Below are 23,144 nucleotides of genomic sequence, written 5' to 3'. Positions count from 1 at the left end.
TGAAGAGGTGAAGCTTGTCTCTGCAGCCACGAGAACCAGGAGGCGTCAACGACGACCAGGATCTGGATTCGAGCTGTCCCACGAAGGATCTAGTTGACTGTGGCGTCGGTATCCGGATTGGACCTAACAAGCCTTGGCAAACGCAACCCACACAGGAAGTGAAGATTGGCTTCGAGTCAGACCAGCAAGGTCTGGGGAGCTTCTCCTTTCGAGGGAAGCTGGAGCAAGCCTGGAGCAACCAGGCCCGTGGTGTAAATTCAAAAGAAGTCTTCAGAGGGCTAACTAGCTAGCGGGCTAGCAATCTGGAAGACTCGTCGAGCTGAAATGCAGGAGCAGGCCCCACGCGGCACTCGTGGAGGGTTGTGCTTTGGTGCAAATGGCGCTCTGGTTTGGGGCTTCTCATACCCCAATGCACGCCTGCGAGGGTACCTCGGTAGTCGAGCAGTTAGCAAAATGCAGGCAGTCCAGGATGTTCGGTTCCACGTCTCTCGTGTCCACCACGGGTCTCAGATTTGCTGTGGATGTGGATCGGAGTCAAAGAAGTCTGGAAGTCCAGTTCCTGAGTCGCTGAGTCTTCGGGTTCCGGCAGGAGCGTCGACAAAGCAAACTGGCAAGTTACTGGCGGTGTCTGTTTGCACAGGGTGGTCACTCCTTCACCACAAGGGAGATGTCTTCAGTCTTTTAGTCGGTATAGAACATCGAAGGTCCAAGAGTTTCGTATCAGAGTTTCATTCCAGGATAATCTAAAGTCTGTAGACACAGCTCCTATCTTTATACTGATTTTAGGGACTGGATTACCTGCTAGGTCCCTCCTATGGGTGGACCTGGGAAGGGGTGGTTACACCCCTTTCCCTTTGTCCAGTTTCGCGCCAGAGCGGGGCTGGAGTGCCCCAGCAACTGGTTTGAAGCGGGCTATGCATGGAGCACCTTGTGTGCCCCAGCCAGTGTCTGGAAAAGCATCTTTCCATTCAACCCACCCTGCTCCAATACACTACAGGCTGTCTGGGGAGGTGCTAGCACCTCCCTCGACACACAACCTATTGTCCAGGCCTCCCTTGCCGGAGTTTCCCCCAGCAGCAGGTCAGACTCACGTCTGTGGCAGCAGCATCCATTTTGTGATGCTGAGGCTCTGTTTAACTTTAACCGGGTAAAGCAGTAACTACATGTCTTTTCCCTCTAGAAGTGTGGAATGCTACCCCCGCCGCCAGAACTGGCGGGGGTAGTATTCCAAAGTGTTTGACACCTTACACGACATGTTTTGATAAAGCCAAACCCAAGTTAGCATTAACCGCAAGGATTATAATGCACTTAGAAGTATATGGTATTGCTATATCATAGAACAGCTATAAGGAGATGGTTCCAAAAGCTGCAGAGAGGCTCAGCTCATGCTAGGGCACCCTCTCGCATAAAACCAAGCACTCTGCCTCCAGGATTGTTAAGGCCTGCCATAGGAGTGACTTATAGGTTACTATGTGTCTATATATAAGGTAGATATACTATATCTAAGTAAGGGGTGATTACACCACCTTGCCCAAGCTGAGTGATAAGCCTGTGGTGTCAGTTTAGATGGCCAGCCAGGGGTGGCATAGTACATGCTGCAGCCCCTGGTAGGCCTTGGATGCACCTATGCCCTGGGTACCTATGGTACACTATACAGGGACTCACAAAGGTGAGCCAATATCCAATCTGGTATGTACCTAAAGTACATGGTATCAATTTAGAGAGAGAACAGCTGGGCTGTGGGTCTGATTAGCAGGCCCACAGCCACACAAGTCGAAAAAACAGAGAATCACTGCAAAAAGTGGGGGTGATCATAGGAAGCAGACCCTACTCTCCTACACCATCCACGCCGTCTTATCTACCATCCCACATTAACATCTTCAGAGAGTCAAGAGGGACTCTCTTTGGTAAGTCATTGGATTGAAAATGTCAGTGGTGAGCAGGATCACTGCAAAATATACACTGACTCCAGATCAGGGATGGACTTTACTCTGACTCAGTAGTGCCCTATCAGATATTTAATCTAGAATGATCTCAAACTCAGACTGTTGTAAGTGTTTGCAGGCAGAGCGGATAGGGTGCTTATGCTGTCTGTTTTGTTTAGCGATCTGCCAAACTAAGAATACAGGTTCTTCCGATTGTTGCGTGTTCTGCATGCAACCAAGGGCAGTGTATTTTCCACGGACTGCTTTAAAAACATGTGCAAACACACCTAATTTAACAGTAGTGTGGGTTGAAACAAAACCGATGCGGGAAATAAGCAGGGACCACATTAAACAGATGTATAAGCAGACCCATTAAGAAGAAAGTAATGATAATGGGATAACTAGTAGGGGCTGCACTAATGTGGAAACCGCAAAACAATACAAACGTTAAAGTAGGGGCAGACAATGTCAACCTGGCACAGGAAATGTTAATAAACAGACAGTAGCTCGGTAGCTAGCCGATTTTCTAGTCACATGGCAGCAGCTTCACAGTAGACTAGCAGGAAGACCTGCACTTAAGAGGCAAGCAGTTACTGCAGCAAAACAAAGTCCCCTGGTTAGAGCTTAAGTAGAAGTAAAGAGGTTTGCCATGGTGCCACCCACCACTGCTAAGCCACACATATACTGACTGTGCCACCTGTGCAAGTCCAGGAAAGGAGTTAAAGTCTGTTCCTGTTCTGTGCTTGAAGCTTTCACCGCTACTGGCCATTAATTATTTTTGGTGATTTCTTTGGTGCCACTTCAGAGCAACAAGTGATGGGAGGGAGACAAGACTGAAAAGAGACCAAATAGGCTAAAAGGAAAAGCAGCAATTATTAAAGGCTAAAGGCAAGAAGGTGACAGCAGAGGATGTGACCATAATTCAGTAACTGGGGTTGACTAGTAAGTACTTCATAACAAAGACAACCCCACTCGAATCCTGTCTCTTCAGCTGCGATGTGAAGGGAAAATATTTCTGCTCCTTTTGGGATGTTGTAGTTGCTTTGTTGGTTTAGCTCGATCGTTTTAGGCTTATGGGTGCAAAACCTCAAGGGTTTGTCTCTCTAGCACTTTAAAGTTACTGAATGACTTTTGCCTTCTGCTGTTGTTTCGAGTGTGTGAGTTTATAGGTCACAACTATCTAACCATAGTCTCATTTACTTGTGCAAACTGAACATAAACTGTTGTGTTTTATGTATTGTGTTAGTATGAGGGAGGCTTGTGTTGCTGCTGCCCTGTGCTCACTTTATTTGATTGAATCTTGCACTACGTCTGACTATGTTAACTGTGCGTACCAGCTCTGTGACAGAATAAAGTGTTTACTGCTACTTCCTGTGATGTAGCTGTTACTGGGAGCTTTAGTTCTGCTACATGCTCTGCAGATTCTAGGAGAGTGAGGGAAGTTGTATTGTGTAATAGGCTAACATGCACAGTTGACGTCTATGCTGCATCCCTTGTATGCAAGGACGCTTGTACTGCTGTCGTAGTTTGTACTGGTAACTACATATTATACATATTATGAAGATAATACAAGTTTTACTGAGTATGGTCTCAAGACTATGCAAGAGGTGAGAGAGCTGTAGTGGATCTTGCACGGCTTCCAGTCGTGTTGCAAGTCCTTGTAGGGGGGTTGCTGATCTCCCCACCCTCAGAGTGGTGAATCTTCTAATGGTGCACCGCTTGAGGAAGAGAGATGAAATGGTATAAAGTTAACAAATTGCTCTCCTGTATTCCCACAACTGAGCGCGAGCACAGTAGTCCAGCAGAACTGTTCAGAAGCAGATGTATATATTCACTAAAAAGCCAAAGGTTACAGGGACGTTATAGTTAGGTCCACATTTTACACAAACCATAGAAATTCAGTGGTTCTAGTTATCTTAAGTAACTAGATCTTCTACCCTAAGGTAACCATAACTCGTGGCCCCGCCATGCACAGTTTTCTCATTCATTTTTTTAGCGAATGTTGCTGTGATATTATTAATGATGTCATAGAATATGTGATGAGTGATGTAATATGTGATGAGTAATGTAATATGTGTGAAATTAGCAGTGCTTGGCGAGGCCCTGAGTTATAGTTACCTGAGGGAACGAGTTTTAGTTTCTTAAGGTAACTCTAGCTGTAACTGCTAAATTTCCATGGTGCTGTGTGTGTAAAATGTGATCCTAACTATAACATTCCTGTTATCCAGGGCACAAGTCCTAAAAAAAGAAGTGGGGGGGACTAACCTAGTAAAGCAGTATACAAGTGACATCACAGTGCGTGACATCACAGCGCATGACATCATGGTGCACAACATCACACATGGCCTCACAGGAATTGACATCATAGAAAGTGGCATCACCCGCCACAACTTTACAGGAAGTGGCATCACAAGAAGTGACATCAGATCTAAAGCCCTCACATATATGTTTAGCAGGTCTATTATGTGTACGTTTGAGGGCATTGCGAGGATAATAGCACAGTGAGCTATGGAAGATGAAATTTGACTTCTACACCTTGTATTACCCAGTTTTATGTAACACATCCTGTACATTAATTTACAAATGTATATAATTTATTGTATATATAATATGCACGTCTGATGTAAAGCGCTCGGACACCCTGCATTGGGATAAGTAGGGCTATACAAGAAAAGCAATGGCATACCCAATAGGTCTCGCCTTTGGGACCTTATGTTGTTGCACCAAGGATATTGTGCTGGATAACTAAACCCTTATAAGGTCCCAAAGGCGAGACCTATTATTTACTATGCCAATGCTTGTTTATTACTTCAACCGTAACAGTCAATTGGCCACATATCATGAGGGTAACTTACAGCCAATTGTGTTTATCAATAAACTGCACTAGGCATTCTAAGCAAGTTAAAAAGTAAAACTGTAGGTCCCAACATGCCTAGTGCTGTTCGTTGAAAACACAGGATATCCGAATTAATCACTGTTAGAACTTCAGAAAGAAGTCTTAAAATCGAGTCAAATAACTAGGAAAGCTAAAGACCAAAGCACCGCACTACCAGTAAATTCGCTTTTGTATATTGAATCGTTGCCCACCTCTGTAGGTTCGCTATCCAACAGCACAGCACGGGAAATTGTACAATATAACCGAGGGCAACAGAAATGTGTGTTCAATTTTTAGTAACGCTTTTTGGTTAAAAAATGCCAATGTTTCAAGACTATCCCAGCTGAAGTAGTTTGAAAAGGTTATTCATTCAATATTTGTTCACATTTAAAACAGCCAACGTGTTTCACTCATACATGAACTTCATCAGGGCTGTAATGTGCAAAATTGCAAAATATTTAAAACCTCTAATCATAAAATTAAAACCAACCTCTATATTTACATTCCTACAATACCAAATACAATGTATTGGCACATGGGCTTTTGGCAGTATAGAATGATATTTCATCACATGCAATGCGCACACAGAGGGTACAATACCCAAGAGACATGTTTTGCTTTCATTTGTTCAAAAACGACATCAGATACACCCAGTATAAAGAGAGGATACAAATCTGTGGTACAAATGGAATCGTTTTAGATCAGAAAGTGCGAAAGGTGGAACATGTACATGTGGACTTTATGTTGTATAGGAGAGAGCTAATCTCACAAAGTTTCTCACAGCCTAAATGGTATAGCTACAAAATAACCGAAAAGGCTCCGCATATTCTTGCATCAGTATGACAAGTCTGCAGTCATTTATACTTCCAGTTTCTTGGATTGTTTTTCCAAGAAACTGGAAGTACAAATGACTGCAGATGTGTCCTAATGCAACCTGCACACAACATACGGTAAACATTACTTTGGTTACAGGTGTGGAATTGAAGATGTTTGCCGCTTGATTTTCAATGAGTAACTTATACGAGAAAATGTGGTGCCTTTTCAACTGCTTAGTGTGCAATTCACACACTTGATCTGTCCCTCTCCTTCCCACTATCACAATATTAAGTGCCACGTCCCAAGAGAGGTTAAAAGCGCCACTCTGGTCATTCATACATCACCCCAAATTGCTTCACACGTGGAACTCATTGCAATGGCAGCCACCTTCCCACGAAGCACCCCCTCATGGTGCAGAGCGCTACCTGTCCAGTACAGCACCGCTGCTCCTTTTCAGAGGCCCGAAGCGCTACACAAATTTAACTCAAAAAAAACAAGATTGTCAGTAGAAATGTGTGCTTGAAAAATATATTTTGAATCCACCAAATACCTCAAAGGGACTGTCTAGCAAACAGTTCCCAATTAGGAAGTTGTTTTTCAATTCCTTATGCAGCATGGCCAACTGGGTGGATTCCAGAATTAGAATGATGCCTTCCTGTGGTGACGTCAGAAAGGCAAAGGGGCAAATGTGAAGCACTTGACCAGATCGGCCCTTTAAAGCGTGGGGTGGATTCTAGGATGTTCCGGGGTTAACGTGTACTTGTTGAGTTCACATTAGTCATAATTATAAAGCACAAACCTAGCTAGCAAGCACCAGAGAAACCAACATTAATAGGGGTGGGGGCTCTTGAGAGAAAATTACACAAGTTCGGGTACAGGAAATGAGCCTTTCAATTACTAATTTGTAATTTAAGCACATGGAAATTGCTACAATCAGGTAATTTTCATTGAAGTGTCGATGCAAGGATTCAAACCCAAGCCCCCACACTCCTTCCATCACAGCCACGTGACCAGATCTCCTTCCAATTATGTTACCGGAGTTTTAGTAGGGTGGGCCCATTAACTTTCTTAATCTGACTTTTAGCCATATCGCACACTCCGAACAAATTCTTGTACTTCGTTCTTCACAAACCCTCTAATAAATCTGAATTTCTGGCGCTCGCTGCGGATGATGTAAAACTGATTATATTTAAAATATTTTCTGCGTGGTTAAGGTTGAATTGAGGAAATGCACGTACTTGCACAAACAGCTAATTAAAAACAACGAGCAAAACAAAAAGAAGACTGAGAGGGCCGAGCGAGTGAGTGGCCGGGATGTGTGGGCGAGGAGAGGGACATGAGGTAGGGAGCAGAGGTGAGCCCGCGAGTGGTGCGCACGCACGTGCACTGGGGAGAGCAATCTGCTCTTTTTGGAAGCACATACTCAAGCTTGTAGTGTGCCCCTGCGCGCTCCCGCAAGCACGAGTATGTGCTTCTTAAAAGAGCAGAGCGACGGCTAAAGGTCTCCTATCAGCACATGCGCGCTGCGTAGGCGAGACCTGAAAAGTAGTGGTACCTAAATTATTTCTACACCTCCTCAGCGACAGTAAGCTCTATATAAATGCAATTTGTTTTGTGCAAATACTGGGAAAGACCAACACATATGACATTCTTACAGTGCATGCATATCTCCTAAACAGGGACTGAACAAAGTGAAAAGCTACATCTCTTAAGCATGTGTGGAGTGCTAACAAGGTGTGAGCCTTTGTTTCCCCTCCGCTTCATTTGCATCAGGTGTGAGGCTCCTGACTGCTCCTAACCAGGAGACTCGAAACAAAAGGAGGCCTGATGACGCCTCAAATTCGGCCTTTGTTATGGGCCCAGCAGGAGTCTTAAATAAGAAAGCCCCGTCCCTGCCTGCACGTTGTTGCTTGTTGCAGATGGAAAGCAGACAATATGCAGGCGCTGCTGTAAAAGTAGTGGGTGGTGCCGTCAACCCGCGTGTACCCCCAACATGTGCCCTGCTATAACCTTTGTTTTTTTTAGAGTATTTCTCGTTTTTTTTTAATGTTAAGTAATATTTAATTACGTTTTTTTTAATGTTAAGTAATATTTAATTACATTAAGTCAATCCAACCTCCACTGTGAATGTCTAGTTGTCTGCAGACTGTGTGGTCAATCCCCCCCACCCGCCCTGTAGGCGCCCAACACAGTGCACAGTCTTCAGCATGGTATCGGCCGCAGGTCCTGGTCTGCATTCAGGCCCTGTGGCCAATCCCCACATGCATGCAACCCAGGAGGGGGGCACGCAGTCCCCCTCCCTGGGACGATTACGGCCCGAGGACCCCATCCCCTGGGGCCAGACATATAGTAAATGGGGAGTGAGTCACACAGTCCCCTCCCTGGGCTGGTTTTGGCCCAAAGGACCCCATCTCCCACGGCCCAGCCATCAAAAATGAGGAGGGGGACATGCCCCCCCCCCGTCCCCTGCTGCTGACGAGGGCCTGGGTGACCGTTCTTCTAGTTCCGGTGGGGATCCACCTGTAGATCTTGCGGAGCATGAGGAGGGTGTTGAAGCAGGAATATGAGACTGTGTTGACCTGTTTTGTCATGGAGAGAGTAGAGTCTGGGATGAACCCCAAGTTGCGTGCATGGTCAGTGGGTGTTGGTGCTGCTTCCAGTGTGGTCGGCCACCAGGAGTCGGCCGAGGGGGGTGGAGCCGAGGATGAGGACTTCCGAGTTTAGCTTCAGACGGCTGTTCTTCATCCACTCGCCAACAGCTTTCATTCCATCGTGGAGGTTGGTTTTGGCGGTGAGGGGGTCTTTGCTGAGGGAGAAGATCAGCTGGGTGTCGTCAGCGTAGATGATGAGGTCATGCAGTCGTGCGAGCGGGACCATGTAGACGTTGAACAATGTCGGGCTGAGGGATGAGCCCTGGGGAACGCAACCGATGATCTTGTGGTTTTAGAGCAGAAAGGGGGAGGCGGACGTTCTGGGTTCTGCCAGAGAGGAAGGAGCTGGGCCAGACCAGAGCCTTCTCCTGGATCCCAGTGTTGTGCAGGCGTGTGCTTAGGGTGCAGTGGCAGACAGGGTCGAAGGAAGATGACCGGTCCAGGAGGATGAGGGCCGCGGTTTCGCCGTTGTCCAGCTGGGCCCTGATGTCGTCGGTGGCGGTGATGAGGGTAGTTTCGGTGCTGTGGTTGCTGCGGAACCCGGACTGGGAAGGGTCCAGGATGCTGTTCTCCTCGAGGTAGCGGGTCAGTTGTTTGTTGACGGTCTTTTCGATGATGACCTTCGCTGGGAATGGGAGCAGGAAGATGGGTCGGAAGTTCTTGAGGTCCTTAAGGTCAGCCTTGTTAATCTCGGCATGCTTCCAGCTCTCCGGGAGATGTTGATCGTTTTCCGGAGATGGGGTGCGATGGTGGTGCTGGCTATGTTGAAGATGTGGTGTGGGCATGGGTCTGATGAAGATCCGGAGAGGATGGTGTTCATGATTTTGATGGTGTTGTCTTAGCTTATGTTGGTCCAGGAGATCAGGGGATCGGTGCGGATGGTGACTGTGGGGGCGGGGGTCTCCGTGGCTGTCGGGGCGGTCGTTACGTTGAAGCTGACAAGGATGTCTGCGATCTTGCGATGGAAGAAGGTGGCGAGAGAGTCGCACAGGTCTTGCGAGGGTGGGATGTCATTGGTGTTAGAGCTGGGGTTGGAGATTTCCTTCACGATGTTGAAGAGCTCTTTGGTGTTGTGTGCGTTGTCATCTAGGCGGTCTTTGAAGGAGGCCCTTTTGGCAGATCTGATGAGGTGATGGTGTCTGCGGGTGGCAGTCTTGTGGGCTGCGTAGTCGTCCGGTGTTGGTTCACTGTGCCATTTCTTATCTAGTTTTCTGCACGTTTGCTTGGAGGCCTGGAGGTCCTCTGAACCAGCTGGCTTTCTTGTTGGTGTCTGTTGGCACGTTTCTTTATCGGGGCGAGGGTGTTGGCGCAGTCGTCTATCCACTGTCTGAGGTTGTGGGCGGCGGTGTCAGGGTCAGCGGGTGGGCTCCGGGCGAGGGTGGTGGTTAGTTGGTATTCGGTGACTTTGCTCCAGCATCGGCGAGGGATCTGTTGGGTGCGGTGGTGCTTGGTGGGTTTCCGGAAGGTGAAGTGGATGCAGCGATGGTCGGTCCAATGGAGTTCGGTGGTGTGGCTGAAGGAGACGTGGGAGCTTGCGGAGAAGATGGAGTTCAGCATGTGGCCGGCAGAGTGGGTGGGTGTTGTGACGAGCTGTCTGAATCCGAGGTTTGGCGAGGTTTGCTAACAGGGTGGTGGAGTTGGTGTTGTCGTTGTTCTTGAGGTGGAAGTTCAGGTCCCCGAGGAGGATGTAGTCTGTGGAGGCGAGGGCATGTGTACTGACGAGGTCGCCAATTGAGTCGCTGAATTGTGGCTGGGGTACGGGGGGTCTGTAGACGAGGGTTCCTCTGAGGGCGGTGTCTGGGTCAGTGTAGATCTGGAAGTGCAGGTGTTCGGCGGTGCCGAGTATGTCGTCGGTGTTGGTCGAGACTGAGGGTGTTCCTGTGGACAATGGCGATTCCTCCTCTTGTTCCGTTGGTGCAGTCCCTGCGGGTGATCTTGTATCTGTCCGGGATGGCTATGGCGGGTACCGAGGAGGGGTTCATCCAGGTCTCTGTCAGAAAGACATCGTCTGGGGAGGTTGAGTCAAGTAGGTCCCAGAGTTCAACGGCGTGTTTGCTGGCGGAGCGGGTGTTTAGAAGGATGCATCTGAGGTGGTTGCGTTCCTTCACGGTGGGTGGCTTGGCGGTTCGGATGCTAAAGCTCCAGTTCGGCAGGAGAAGGGTCCTTGTGTGTGCTTCGGGGTGGCCAGGAAGCAGGTGTGTGATTGTTTGGTGTTGAGTGCGTGTAGGGTGCTGGCATCGTAGCGGTGTCGGGTGTTGCGGCGTTCGCGGGGCCAGGGGTACTGGCACTAGGTGCGGTCCAGGCGCAGACGGGCTTGCCTTAGGCACGCAAGCAGCACGCCCGCTGCACGCGGCCACCATAGGGAGAGGGAGGTGGGAGGGAGGAGCCGCTGGGAGGTGGGAGCGGACAAACTGGCAAGCTGGGTGCGGGCTGCAGGGGACGCAGTGGCGGGAAAAATGGGATGAGGAACGGCAAGGGTACAGAAGGCAACTCCTGGGGCCATGCCAATTACTGAAAGGGAAGGGGGGCATGTGGCTTCCCCTGCAGGGCCAATTTTGTCCCTGGGAGCCCCATCGCCAGGGGCCAGTCAATAGGGGGTGCCCTGGCCCCACCCAAGGCACCCAGTTTTTTTGGGGAGGGCTGCGGGAGGAAGCACCAATGGACCCACCTCCAGTGACAGCAGGTATTGCACCCACAGGTTGGGAGGAGCAAAAAATGCTACTCCCAGCGGAAGGAATTTCTTCATCTGTGCAGGCAGAGAAACTGCTATATCCCGGAGAGTGCGCACCCCAGGACATAGGAGACCAGTCCTGGGGATGGGGTCCCTAGGCTCATTAATGGCTCCGGGAGGTGGGAGGGGGGTCATGTGGCCCACCTCACTTACCAATGCAAGGCGGACCCCAGGGGATGGAGTCCATGTGGTCGAAAGCAACCCAGGGAGAGGAGCTCCCAGGGCAGCCCCCCCCCCATTTTTTTTTATAGTGGCCGGGCACCAGCGATGTGGTCCACCTGAGGGTGTTGCGCAGCCCCCTTCCCTCCCTGTTAAGATTATCAGCTGGGCCCTGGGGATGGGGTCCCTGGGGCCCCAAATCAGCCTGGGAGAGGGGGTGCGTGGCCACCTCTCCCTCTTAAGTATATCCGCCATGCCCAAAATCTGCCCTGCAGGGGGTTTTGGGGCTCCCCTTTCTGTATTACATTTTGACGGGCGTTGGGTCATAACTGTAACTACCTACTGGCGACCGCCAGTAGGTAATGTGTGGGGCACTTCTAATTGTGACTCTAAATCAGGTGAAACACAGCCTAGCATCCGGATTTGTCTTTGTCCTTGGCTAAGCCAAAGCAATGCTCCACTAAAGAGGGGGAGAAGGAGCTCACCTGGGTAACGGCAGAGAATGTGTGGCCGCCTCTGCTGCCTCCACCTGTGCATTTTCTCCCAGGTGGTTCCTGTATCCTTGATACTGGGTTCTGAAGGCAGGGAACTAAAGAATTCTCCAGCACTGGGAGACGCCAAGCACCATGCTGTGTGGGCCCAGAGACAATATCAGAACCTGACTAGACCAAGTCAAGCAGAGCTCCTAGGAAGGAGGGGCACTACAACCTTTTTGGTTGATAGTGCAAGCACTACAGATGAGTGATGGACAGGTAGGTGGAGCGAGAAATGTATTGTATATGTGTGTGTGACAGGATGGGGCTGTCACTGACTTAGAGTGTCTATTCTTGCTAGGAATCAGCCATTAATAGCAAATGGTGTACATCATTGGCACAGGGTGGACATCTGTGCCAAAGATGAATGATCACGGACATCTGGTGGGCACCTTCACCTGGTTAAAAGTGATGATGCTTGGCATATAGTGAGATTCCATTAAATTAGGTGGCCATCCTTGGCATGTGACGAGGAACCCTAACTAAAAGTTGGCATGTCTGACATAAGGTGGGCTCTCCATGACATCTGATGGCAGGTAGAACTTCTAGGTCTACCCTGTCAGACTGAAGAAATCAACAACTACTTGCTGCCGCTTCTGGTGGGCATCTTCTTATTTGGGTGTGGGTCTGATATCAGCTGCAAACTACTAGTACAGGACGGTATCCTTGACAACTAGTGATTACCCTTGTATAAGCCAGGGAACCCTGTCATTTAGTAATCTACTCATTGGGTGCGGGACATCACTTGCCTATAGAGAAATGTAGAAGGGGTGAATTAAAAGATCTTAGATTTGATAGAAACCTTGGCATAGGTTTACAGATTTGCACAACCACTGCCAGTCACCATGTTAAGCTTACTCTTGATATTTTAGGTTCCATGCAAATTCATCGAATTGAGGTCACTGAAAAGTGGTGTGGGGAGAATTAAGCAGCGTTTCCAATTGTGACTCCCATAGGAGAAAAATTGGAAAAATAATGCTGAATGGAACTACACTAAACTTGGCATGAAACTAGAACTTTACTCAGTCAAGTGCCTTTATTTATTTTGGTGTAAGTCAATTCACGTCATTTTCTAATAGACCGCAGTGCAATAAAGTGTTGTGTGGGCTTGAAAAAAGAGTTAAAAGGTAGGGGTGTGTGTGTGTGTGTGTGTGTGTGTGTGTGTGTGTGTTAGAGTGTTAGAGATATTTATAGCTGGACAATTAGTCTACGGACAGTCCTCTAACCCAGGTGGGTGAACTGTCCATGGACAATGATCAAATAAAATAACCCACAATTGAGTAAAGAAAAGTTTACTCTGGTCTTCCATTCCAGGTCAGTAGTACCAAAGTTGGATCCGTAGACCAGGCGGCTCCAGTAAAAATACATCTATAAATACTTTTTTTAAATAAGAGCAAAAAGGGGACAAGGACCCCCCATTCGTTTGAGGAAAAAAAAAACTTTAAAGAGATATTATGCTGTTGAGTTTTCAGACCTTATGCCAGGGGTTTGTAACCTTAGACCAAGATCCTGAGGTCTGCAAACCCTTCTTATCGGTCCCTGGAGTCCATGAAAAGGCTCTCTGGTGCTTATTAGTCTCTCCTCTCTTCGGTTTGGGGACTTGGTCCAGGTCCGCAAAACCTGGGGAGCGATCGGAGGCCCAACAAAGTCCCACAAGTTCTTAAGGGTTTTCAAACTCAGATTAGGGTTTGCAAATCCCACCGCCCCCAAAAAAATAAACTAAATTCATAAAAAATATATAAGGAAAAAATAAATAAAATGAGCCCACCCCTGCTGCGTAGAAAGGGGTTGGCTGCCCGGGGCAGGAAGGCTGTCCATTGTTGGTTGGCTGCACGACTTGGCCATTGGCCAGGCCTTTTGCCGGCCTCAAGTGCACACAGCTGAAGACTGCGTGCAGCAGGGGTTGATTGTTCACAGGCTTATGACCAACTCCCAGTGTGCACCGCCAAAGGCGTTGTGCAGCAGAAAAGGGAATATTTTCATGATAGCTGGGTGCAGTATATCATAAAAAAAGTAATTCACTGTCACAGATGTTTAACATAAACTCTGGCATTCACTTAAAAAACAATTAAAAGTATAGTTATGGTTACGAATTAAAATAGAAAAATTGCTGAAATGTAACAGTTGTGCTTACCTCCTTAATTCCCAAAAACAGACAAGCAAACCTTAACTCGCAAACCAAATGCAATGATTATGATGTCATGTTATTTACACCTATATGTAATAACCCCTAAAAGCACATCAACAAATAGCAACACACATCAAACCAATGAATACTATGTTCAACATTCTCACTGATATAGTGTTAAAGTGATATGTAATCTAACCTTAAGATCATTTTTGACAGTTGACATTGCATCTGTTACTTCAAGGTTGAGGTCCAGACCATTGCATTTGGTGTGCACGTTATGGTTACATGACCGTTTTGCTAATTATAAACTGCAGAGCTAACTAACCTTTACTGTCAAATTCCAGTGTTTTTTTCTGTTTATTTCATAATCCTACCTCTACTTATTTTTTGTGAATGCACACACACTATGCATGTGAAAATAACCATAGTCCATAAGACTTGGTATTTAGATCAAATACACCAACAAACTCATATTAACACATATATTACTATGGTGCAATGGTCGAATTCCTAGCTCATTCCACACTACAGCTAAATTAATGTGAGAAAACCCTGTTTTCCTCCTTACAGATTAGATACTACAGTTGCTTCTCTTCACGAAGACATTGTAACAGTCAGGAGGTCACTTGGTGTGCTTTTACCTCGCTGCACAAACTTGAACACTTGGATCCGGCTTTTTGTGAAATACCTTTTTATTGCTAATTAAAACATGAAAAGTGCCATAAAATAAACCATATATGCAGGTGAGCAGAGTGTAATATACTACTACCGTTGATGAGGGGCATCATGACCCACTCAAGGCTTTGCCTCTTGTGGGTAATAACCTCTTCCTACCCTCAACGAAAGTGTTCATAACCTACTGCATATTAACGTACTTCCTGCCTTAAATTATAAGGACATTGCAAATCACTGACCAGTTCTGTGACCATATAGAGGAACTATGCCGAAGGCAGAGTTCGTTTCTTTATAAGGTCATGGAGCTCCGTTGTGATTTGCAATATCCTTATAATGTACAGCAGGAAGTACTTTATTCCTTATAACATGGCCACACTATCACCCTTCCCACAAACTGATTAAATCTTTTGTGTGTTGCTCTTTCATATAAAAAAGAAATAATGTTTGAAGACATGAAGAATAAATGTAGAATTGCTAGTGTGAAATTAAACGCACCAAAAAGCAGTTAGATATTTGTTGCAAAAAGAAGTTTGAATCAGTTTAATAAGTCTGATTTAAAAAAAATGTAGTAGCCCGAAATGTGTAGAAACATGCAGAAAGATATTCTACCTTTCTTATACTTACAGGTGCAAAAACTAGACATGTTACCATAAATATATTTTCGGCTTATTACTGTTCGCCTATAAAAAGGAAGGTGGAAACCCCAGGTTTCGTTTTCAGTTTAAACTGTAGCTTTATTTATTGCCAGTCTCCTGTCTTTCCCCTTGGCTGCTGGCTCAAGTAGCAAGCATTATGGCGTCAAAAGTTCAGTTTACTACAATTAAGCAGCTACTAAATTTCTTTATTACAGACTAGAGACGTCAAAGGCCACCTGTAACAAATAAATTAGAGACCGACTTTTACACATGGGTTGCATGTTCCCACATATGTTATATATGAATGGCAGTATGGGAAAGTGAAAGGACATGGGAGGTAGAAGTGAAGAAAGGTGTTGTATACAGTCTTATGCCTTCTCAAACTACAAACCTACGTTATTTAAACTGCCTGTAAACGCTTATTGCTCTGTAGACGTTTTGGTTTATTAAGCTAAACCATGCACAGCAAGACCCCAATATTGTCTAAGTTTTTGGAGGGTGTTTGACCCCGACGCCACTGAGAAGCTCATAATTGATTGGTACCCCAAGAATATATTTTGTTGCTATCCATCAGAACTGACTTCTAACCCTATTCATTTGTAACAAATGCGTGTAAAATGCACTATTTGGCCCTATTTAGGCTTTCTTCTGAACCCACCGGGAGGAGTCAAGCTCACTAATTTTGCTTGAAAGCGGAAAGTCGGGCTGGGGATGTATAACCCTTCACTTAGAAATCCTCCCACTCCCCCTCCCCACACACACGCACACTACTTCACCCCCCTCCCCCCACCCCACAGCACACATCCCATCAATCGACCTTCGGTTCTGTGTCTCTAGTTATGTAGCCCTCCATGTCCCCCTACAAAGGAGGATCGGGTTATAGGAGATTCGAGAATACGAGGACAGACTTCTATTTCTGCAAAGTTTATAGTACTCCGTAACAGATCAGAACACAGATGTGAGTGGCTGTTAATTATGGGTTATGCTGCGCACCCGACACCGAGGAAGAAGTAACGGGGAACTAACATGTATGTGGTATTTCTATACTACGAACTTAGCCAAAAGGCAGTAGAGCGCTATATTGGGTCTAACCTGCAATGATGCAGGAAACTCTTTCCACCGAATGCCGAATGTCTCTAAGAAATATGGGACTCCAGGCCCTCTCATCACATTCTGCAGGGGGTATCAATCTCAATTATGATTAATATTAAAATGTGTATTCGTATGAATTGGTGCATACACATTTGTAGGTCGTTGTGCATAAATGAATGATACTTTAATACGTGTTCCCACAGTAAAATTGAACCGTACATGAATATAGCATTACTGTTAATATTAATTGCACATCTGCCATACATTATTTTCATTTAATCGTGTTATTGTTTTATCCTTCATTCAGACGGACTTTGATCAGGTATGCCGGACCATTAATCTGTTGAGTCCTTAATGCGCTGTTGAATCATGAATTGGCCGTCGCGCGCCGACTGGGTGAACTGGAGTGCTGTCGCCCGCTGGATTTCCCTGTCGCCCGGTGCGCGTGCCCCCTCCCCGCGCTCCCCAAACACGCCTGGAATGGCAGCGCCTCGGGAGCGGCGTTTCTCTTGGCGGCCGATGAAAGGCTGGCGGCGCGCGGCTGGCTGCGGATGAAAGGCCGGGGTTGAGGGTCTGCCCGCGCCAGGCAGCCTTTCATCCAGAGCCGTGCTCAGCGATGCTGACAGCTGAGCACTTTTACTCCTTGTTCATCGTTCTCTTGATATTCTAATGAGGGCGCGCTGCAGGCTGTGGTTACCGACCACGACCCCCCACCCCCTCCTCCGGATTCCCTCACGCCTTTGCCCACTACCCCCCGGAAATCAATCGGCCCATTCACTGAAAAGTTCTATTTGTTTTTTCTTTGCAGTTTCTACCTTAAAGAGTCCAAGGGCAGTCGGCGCTGGCTGGTCTTCCTAGAAGGTGAGTGACTCCTCGCCCCCGCCCTCATCGCCACCTCTCCCCCAGATCTAGCTGACAGTCCCGCCTCACGCCCCTTACGCTTTAAACCCTCACGCCGCATGGTCCCGGGTTTTAGTTCCTTGCGCTTCTTATAGGGCTGCATGCTGTACACTTTTGGAAGTAATGTCTCCTTGTTAGAATTGCCTTTTGTCCCATTTCAATTGACATGTGAAGTGCCAACCTGTGTGGCGTACTGAAGTTTGACGGTAAACTTGTTGTAGTCACGAAAAACTGGGTTACCCTGAGGCAGGACCATTGCAAATTTATTTTTGGGGATTTCCCTTCCGCAAAAGGGAGGAACGTCACCCCAAGGCAGCAGTGATAGAAGTTCAGAAACTTTGTAACGTCACCTATGTACCCGTTATCGTTATGTTTAACTCTGTATATTCGACTCCTAGTTACGTTGAGTGTCATAACTTTGAAAGAGGCACCCAGTAGCACTGCAACACTTCACTTTCCAAACAAGGCGTTTAAAACACAAACCTTGTGGACACAATAGAGGCCCCCAAGTTTGTTACATTTTCTCTCTCTTTCATGCTCTCTAGCAGTGTTTTTTTCTCCAAATTGCCCACTGAAAAGACACAAAGGTTAAAGTAGTTCTATGCAAGTAAGGTAGTGACATTGTCTTACGTAAAAAAAAATACATTTGAAATTCACTCTCCAAAACGATGATTTACAGGGACTTACACGTAATTCTTCTGATGAAAAGACAAAAGTTTTAAAACAAAAAACACTGAAATTAACTGGTTATACATAAATGACCTAAGTATTAATATTAGAAGGGGAGTCCACCAAGGTTGCATATTGGCTCCCTTTTTGTTCAATTTTTATATAAATGATCTAGATAGTGTTTTACAAGAGGTGGGGGCCGATTGCCCCATAGTTGGTCGTCTGGGCATTCCGGTCCTACTATACGCGAACGATGCGGTCCTCGTATCGAGGACCGAAAAAGGCCTTCAAGCTCTTTTAATTGCCTTTGAGTCCTTTATGTTAGATAGAGACCGTACAATAAATAATTCATAATCTTATATCATGCAAGTAGGTAGGCCGCCAAGACGGAATTTCCAATTTAACGTGGGCGGTGCAACAATCCCCACATCTAGCACTTTATCCTATTTAGGAGTCCTATTCGATAATAAATTAAACTGGGGCCCGCATGTTCTGAAAAAGAAGGGTGAAGTTGCGAGAGTGAATGCTTCAATCTTTCGCTTCACTTCTAAATTGGGGAATAAGCCCACTGGTGCAATGCTGCAATTATATAATGCCAAGTCTGTGGCTACGGCTACATTCGGTAGCAAAATTTAGGGGGTACGCGCGGGGTGAGCAGCTCCAGATAGTGGAGAACATGTTCTTAAAACGTTTACTGTGTCTCCCGCAAGGTACATCCAACTTAGCTGCTCAAGAAGAACTAGGGGTTCAATATGTTAGTGATATTTTTTCATTACGTCCATTGACCTGCTGGCTGAAATTATGGTTAAATCCAGACATCCCCCGACTCATTTGATTTTAGAAGATTGTCGCTCCATGGATAATGCTAGGACTATACCCTGGCTGAAATATTTAAAGACCAGTTTTCTGAGCCTAGGACGGATAGAGTTATTTGAAACCCCTGATTGTATTTCCAATAAGGAAGTGGAGGCAGTCAAAATGGCATTCCTCATGGAAAGGAGAACATCAAGGGAAGCCAAAGAGGTTCAAAAATAGTGTCAGAACATATATCATGCTAAAAACTACCCCATTTATTGAACCTTATTTAATGGGTTCATTGACCTCATATGAGACATTTTTATTGACTAGATTTCGAATTAACCAATTTTATCACATGCTTGTTAGACCCCAAAGAATTAGTTTTAATAATGATGCAGCAACCTGCGGTTGCGACGGAAAGTCTCCGCAGGATATGCTGCATTTTATGTTTTTATGTACATATTATGAATTTCCCCACAAACACTATCTGGTCCCTCTTTTAAAGACACTTAATTTTTACCAGATTAGACCTGCCATGATGTATCTTCAACTTTTGCATAGTGACAGTATTCTTTTTGTTTTTAGAATTTTTTTTATCAATTTTAAAATATAGAAAATGCCTGGACTGCTAATGAACTTTATCAAAAAAAATTCTGTATTAAGTTATCCTACTATAACATGTATCAATGTAAACTGCTGCTAATTTTGTACTATTTTCTTTTGGATGCTGTAAATTGTACTTTTGTGTTTTTTAAACAAAAACCGAAATAAAGTTTTATTGATTGATTGATTGACCTAAGTATAACTAGCACCACTGTGAAGCATTGCTTATGACATCACATATGTCAATGATGACCTCTGAAACCTGTGACAGTGCAAGTTCTACTTGGGTCATTTATGAAAAACTAGAATATTTTAGTGCTGTGGGTTTTTGTTGTTTTACAACTTTTTTTAAATTCGAAAACGTGCATAGAAATCCACATTAACTTAGCCTCCGTACGGCTATCAAGAGACTAATAAGACAAGCCGGCTCCTGCAAAAAACTGCAGCACCTGACTTCTTTTTCTTGCAGAATTCCCTAAATAAACTCAATATGTTTAAATCCACCTTCCTTCTCTACCTCAGTCATCCAAGTGGGCTGCCCTCCCCCTATCTTGGCACCTTCCAGTTCTTTTTTTCATGCTGATTATAAAACCCTAATCTATCCTTTGTCCTTTTTCTCTTGTCCAGGACCAATCGAACCACTTAACCTCTGAATGCAATACCCAATGTTCACCCCATTTCCTGTTCCTGGACTTTCCAGTCCAAACTCATGTATTCATATTGGTTATAATTGCAACATGCCTTTTCTGTCTTCCACTTGCTTGTTCAATAACACATTTTTTTCATCTTCAAATCAGAAGTTATATACAATTTTTTTTATACACATTTTCACAAACAAGTAACACAATTGCAGATTAACACACCAAGCTGCCCTTACAGTTCCTCTAATGCAGGAGGTTGCCGGTAAAATACAGAGGTGCAAAAACAGGCAAACTCAGATAGTTGTCACAAAAATGCTCTTCCTCAAATCAGTCTGCATCCAGTCTCTACTTGGTGCTCCTCACACACTAGAAACACTCACCCCAAAACCACAGGACGAGGCATAGCTGGCTTGATTCCCATGAATCTCCATGGGGTTTAACCACATAAGCCACAACAAATGCCTGATAGCACACACTTCAAAGCAGACTTTTCCATGCTAGAGACTTCTGGTCTGTAATAGGAAAAGGATGCGGAGCGAGAACTCTTCCCACTCCAGTTTCTATTGCAGAGGAAGTATGGATGACATTTATCTCTAAACTCTACGCTTCCAATGGAGTGGAGGATAATAATTTTGAATTAATCCTGAATAACGACAATAATATAGATCTTCCTACTGAGGAATCCATAGCAGCTGTGATAAGAAGTATGCGCTCTTCCGGAGGCATGGGCCCGGATGAATTGCCCATGACTATAATAAAGCAGGATGTTACTTCATGGAGTAAGATATTACTCCCACTGTTTCATACATGTTTTATTACTAAATTAGTCCCCAATTCTTGGAGGGGTAGTATTCTGATTCCCATATTTAAAAAGGGAGAACGGGATAACCCTAAGAATTATCGCTTAATAGCACTTTTAGATTCAATAGGGAAAATTTTCGCAAAATGTGTTTTACTATTAATTATGAAATGGATAGATGTAAATGATATCTTACCTATGCAGCAAACTGGCTTTCGTAAAGAGCATGGAACTCTTGATAACTTAACTGCCTTACAGGTGCTTGTAGACAAATATGTCCGTGTTCGAGGAGGCGGAATATATGTGGCATTCATTGATTTTTCAACCGCGTTTGATAAGGTAGATCGGTCAATGCTATGGAAAAAACTTGCCACAATGGGTATGCCAGTATATTTACTAGAATTGGTAAAGTCCCTTCACACCAACACATGGTGCAAGTTGTTACTAGGTGGGGAAAGGGGACTTTCCCAATCAATCCCTTCCCCGAATGGATTAAAACAAGGGTGCATATTGGCCCCTATACTGTTCTCCCTATATACAGCAGACCTACCTTCCCAAATAACATCTAGTGGAGGACTAGCCCCAAAAATTGGGGGAGTACCGATATCTTTTTTAATGTATGCAGACGACATACTTGTGCATGATTTAACCCCGAAGGGCCTGTCAAATCGCCTGCATGCATTAACACTCTTCGCAGAAACACACTTTATGAAGATTAATGCTACTAAAAGCAAGATTATGTGCATTTTCGGTAAGAAAAAATGCAGGTCTGCAAACTATAACTGGATATTAGGAGGACAGAAATTAGAGGTCGTTAAAACCTACACCTTTTTAGGAAAAATAATTACAGCAAACATAAGTGAGACTGCCCACATAGAGCACAATTCTCGTAAAGCATTATCACATGGGATGGGATTGTGTTCCTTATATAATGCTACGGGAAAGAGACATTTCACATTATTCCTTGATGTATTTAAAGCAAAGATACCCGCTACTCTCCTGTATGGGATTGAATTAGTGGATTTAAAACACTGGGGATTTGTGCAGAAAACAGAAGGAAAGATCTTAAGGAAAATATCTTCTCTTAATACGGCCTGCTCTGACATTTCATGCAGGCTAGAATTTGGTTTGAGAAGTGGTTGGGTACAGGGGTTGATTGCCCTTGTAAGATGGGTAGCCTGTCTGGTTAGAGGTAAAATTGGTTCCCTTAGAGAAGCGATTAAAAGAGAACTTTTGGGGGACCTCAACGACTTCTCTTTATTGGTAAAAAACTTTAGAATGGCTGTAAGTCTACTAGAGTTGGATGCAAACATCTTGTTCTTATTAGACCCTGTTGAACTTAAGATGAAATTAAAAAATGCATCCTGGGAACTATGTTACAAACTAGATAGGATAGCCCAATCAAGAAAAAAAGAAAGACAATCTCTGTTAAATACATATTTATTTAAACAGCCCCAACAATATCTCATGTGGAACATCCCTCATAGAGTCAGAAGGTTATGGTTTTTATTGAGACAAGATCTGCTTCCTTTAAATTCTCTTCACGCAAAATGGTACGGTGTGTCTCCTGTATGTAATTTCTGTCATAATGCTGTACAGAATCGTAACCATGTTTTGTTTGTATGTAAGGTATTGCGCCCTTTTCGCCTTAAATGGCTAAAACCAATTTGTCTGCAACTAGGAATTTTAAATGTAAATACTTTTCTCCATGCACTTTATTGCCCGCCTAATGAAATGTTTTGCTACAGAATTTTTAATTTTTTTTAAAGTTTTTTAGATATTTATTAATAATGCACGGGGAATTGCTGGGGATTGCTCGACTAATGATTGTATGTGTCTCCTCGCTTATGCTCGACTGTATGGTTTTACTTTGTTGGTTTTTTTTGTGATGTATACTGTGTGTTTTACTTTATGTGGCCCTCATCGAGAGCCAAAACATAATAAAACTTTTTGAACTTTTTTTTTGAACTACTAACTTTTAATTTCAAACACGCTTCAGACCTTACAAAAGGAACTACGATACTCGCAGGGACTCAATATCCCATAAAGCAATGTTGAACACGCCCAGTGTGGGCGTTCATACTAATGATTAAAATATATTGCGAGCATCTGCTGCGTGATTTGCTGCCCATGAAGAAGGGATTGTGATATCCCGAAACACGTTGGCAAAGGCAAAGCAAGGTGAAAGCGGAGGGCAGGCTGCATAATACTAACCTTCGGGTGAAGCAATGTCGAGTGACTTCCCGTGCGCAGGGCACTTTGGAGAAATATATATATATATATATATATATATATATATATATATATATATATATATATATATATATATGTGAAATGGGTGCCTTGGGTCTTTCGACCTTTCGCCTAACCTGTGCGATTTTTGTCTGAAGGTCGAAGCTCTCCGGCACCTCTCTGTGGACCAGCCATACAGTGATTGTGCTTCCTAGATGGTAGAGCAGAATTGCACACTGACTCTGGGCCACCCAGGTTATCCTACAATTAATTTTACAA

At 44.9% G+C, this 23,144-nt stretch overlaps 1 protein-coding gene across 4 annotated transcripts in view; it reads left to right on the top strand.

Moving 5' to 3' along the window:
- The window catches only part of NOTUM (notum, palmitoleoyl-protein carboxylesterase), a 172,817-nt gene that overhangs the window by 55,938 nt on the left and 93,735 nt on the right, over positions 1-23,144 (top strand). For all 4 annotated transcript variants that reach the window (XM_086931182.1, XM_086931181.1, XM_086931180.1 and 1 more), the window contains exon 3: positions 17,032-17,084. In XM_086931182.1, coding sequence (XP_086787308.1) covers positions 17,032-17,084 — 53 coding nt within the window. The remainder of the gene's footprint in view (positions 1-17,031; positions 17,085-23,144) is intronic.

The sequence above is a fragment of the Lissotriton vulgaris genome, chromosome 7 (assembly GCF_964263255.1).
Source record: "Lissotriton vulgaris chromosome 7, aLisVul1.2, whole genome shotgun sequence".
NCBI lineage: Eukaryota > Metazoa > Chordata > Amphibia > Caudata > Salamandridae > Lissotriton > Lissotriton vulgaris.
The sequence above is the reverse complement of the archived record's forward strand: the minus strand, read 5'-3'. Positions and strand labels throughout refer to the sequence as shown.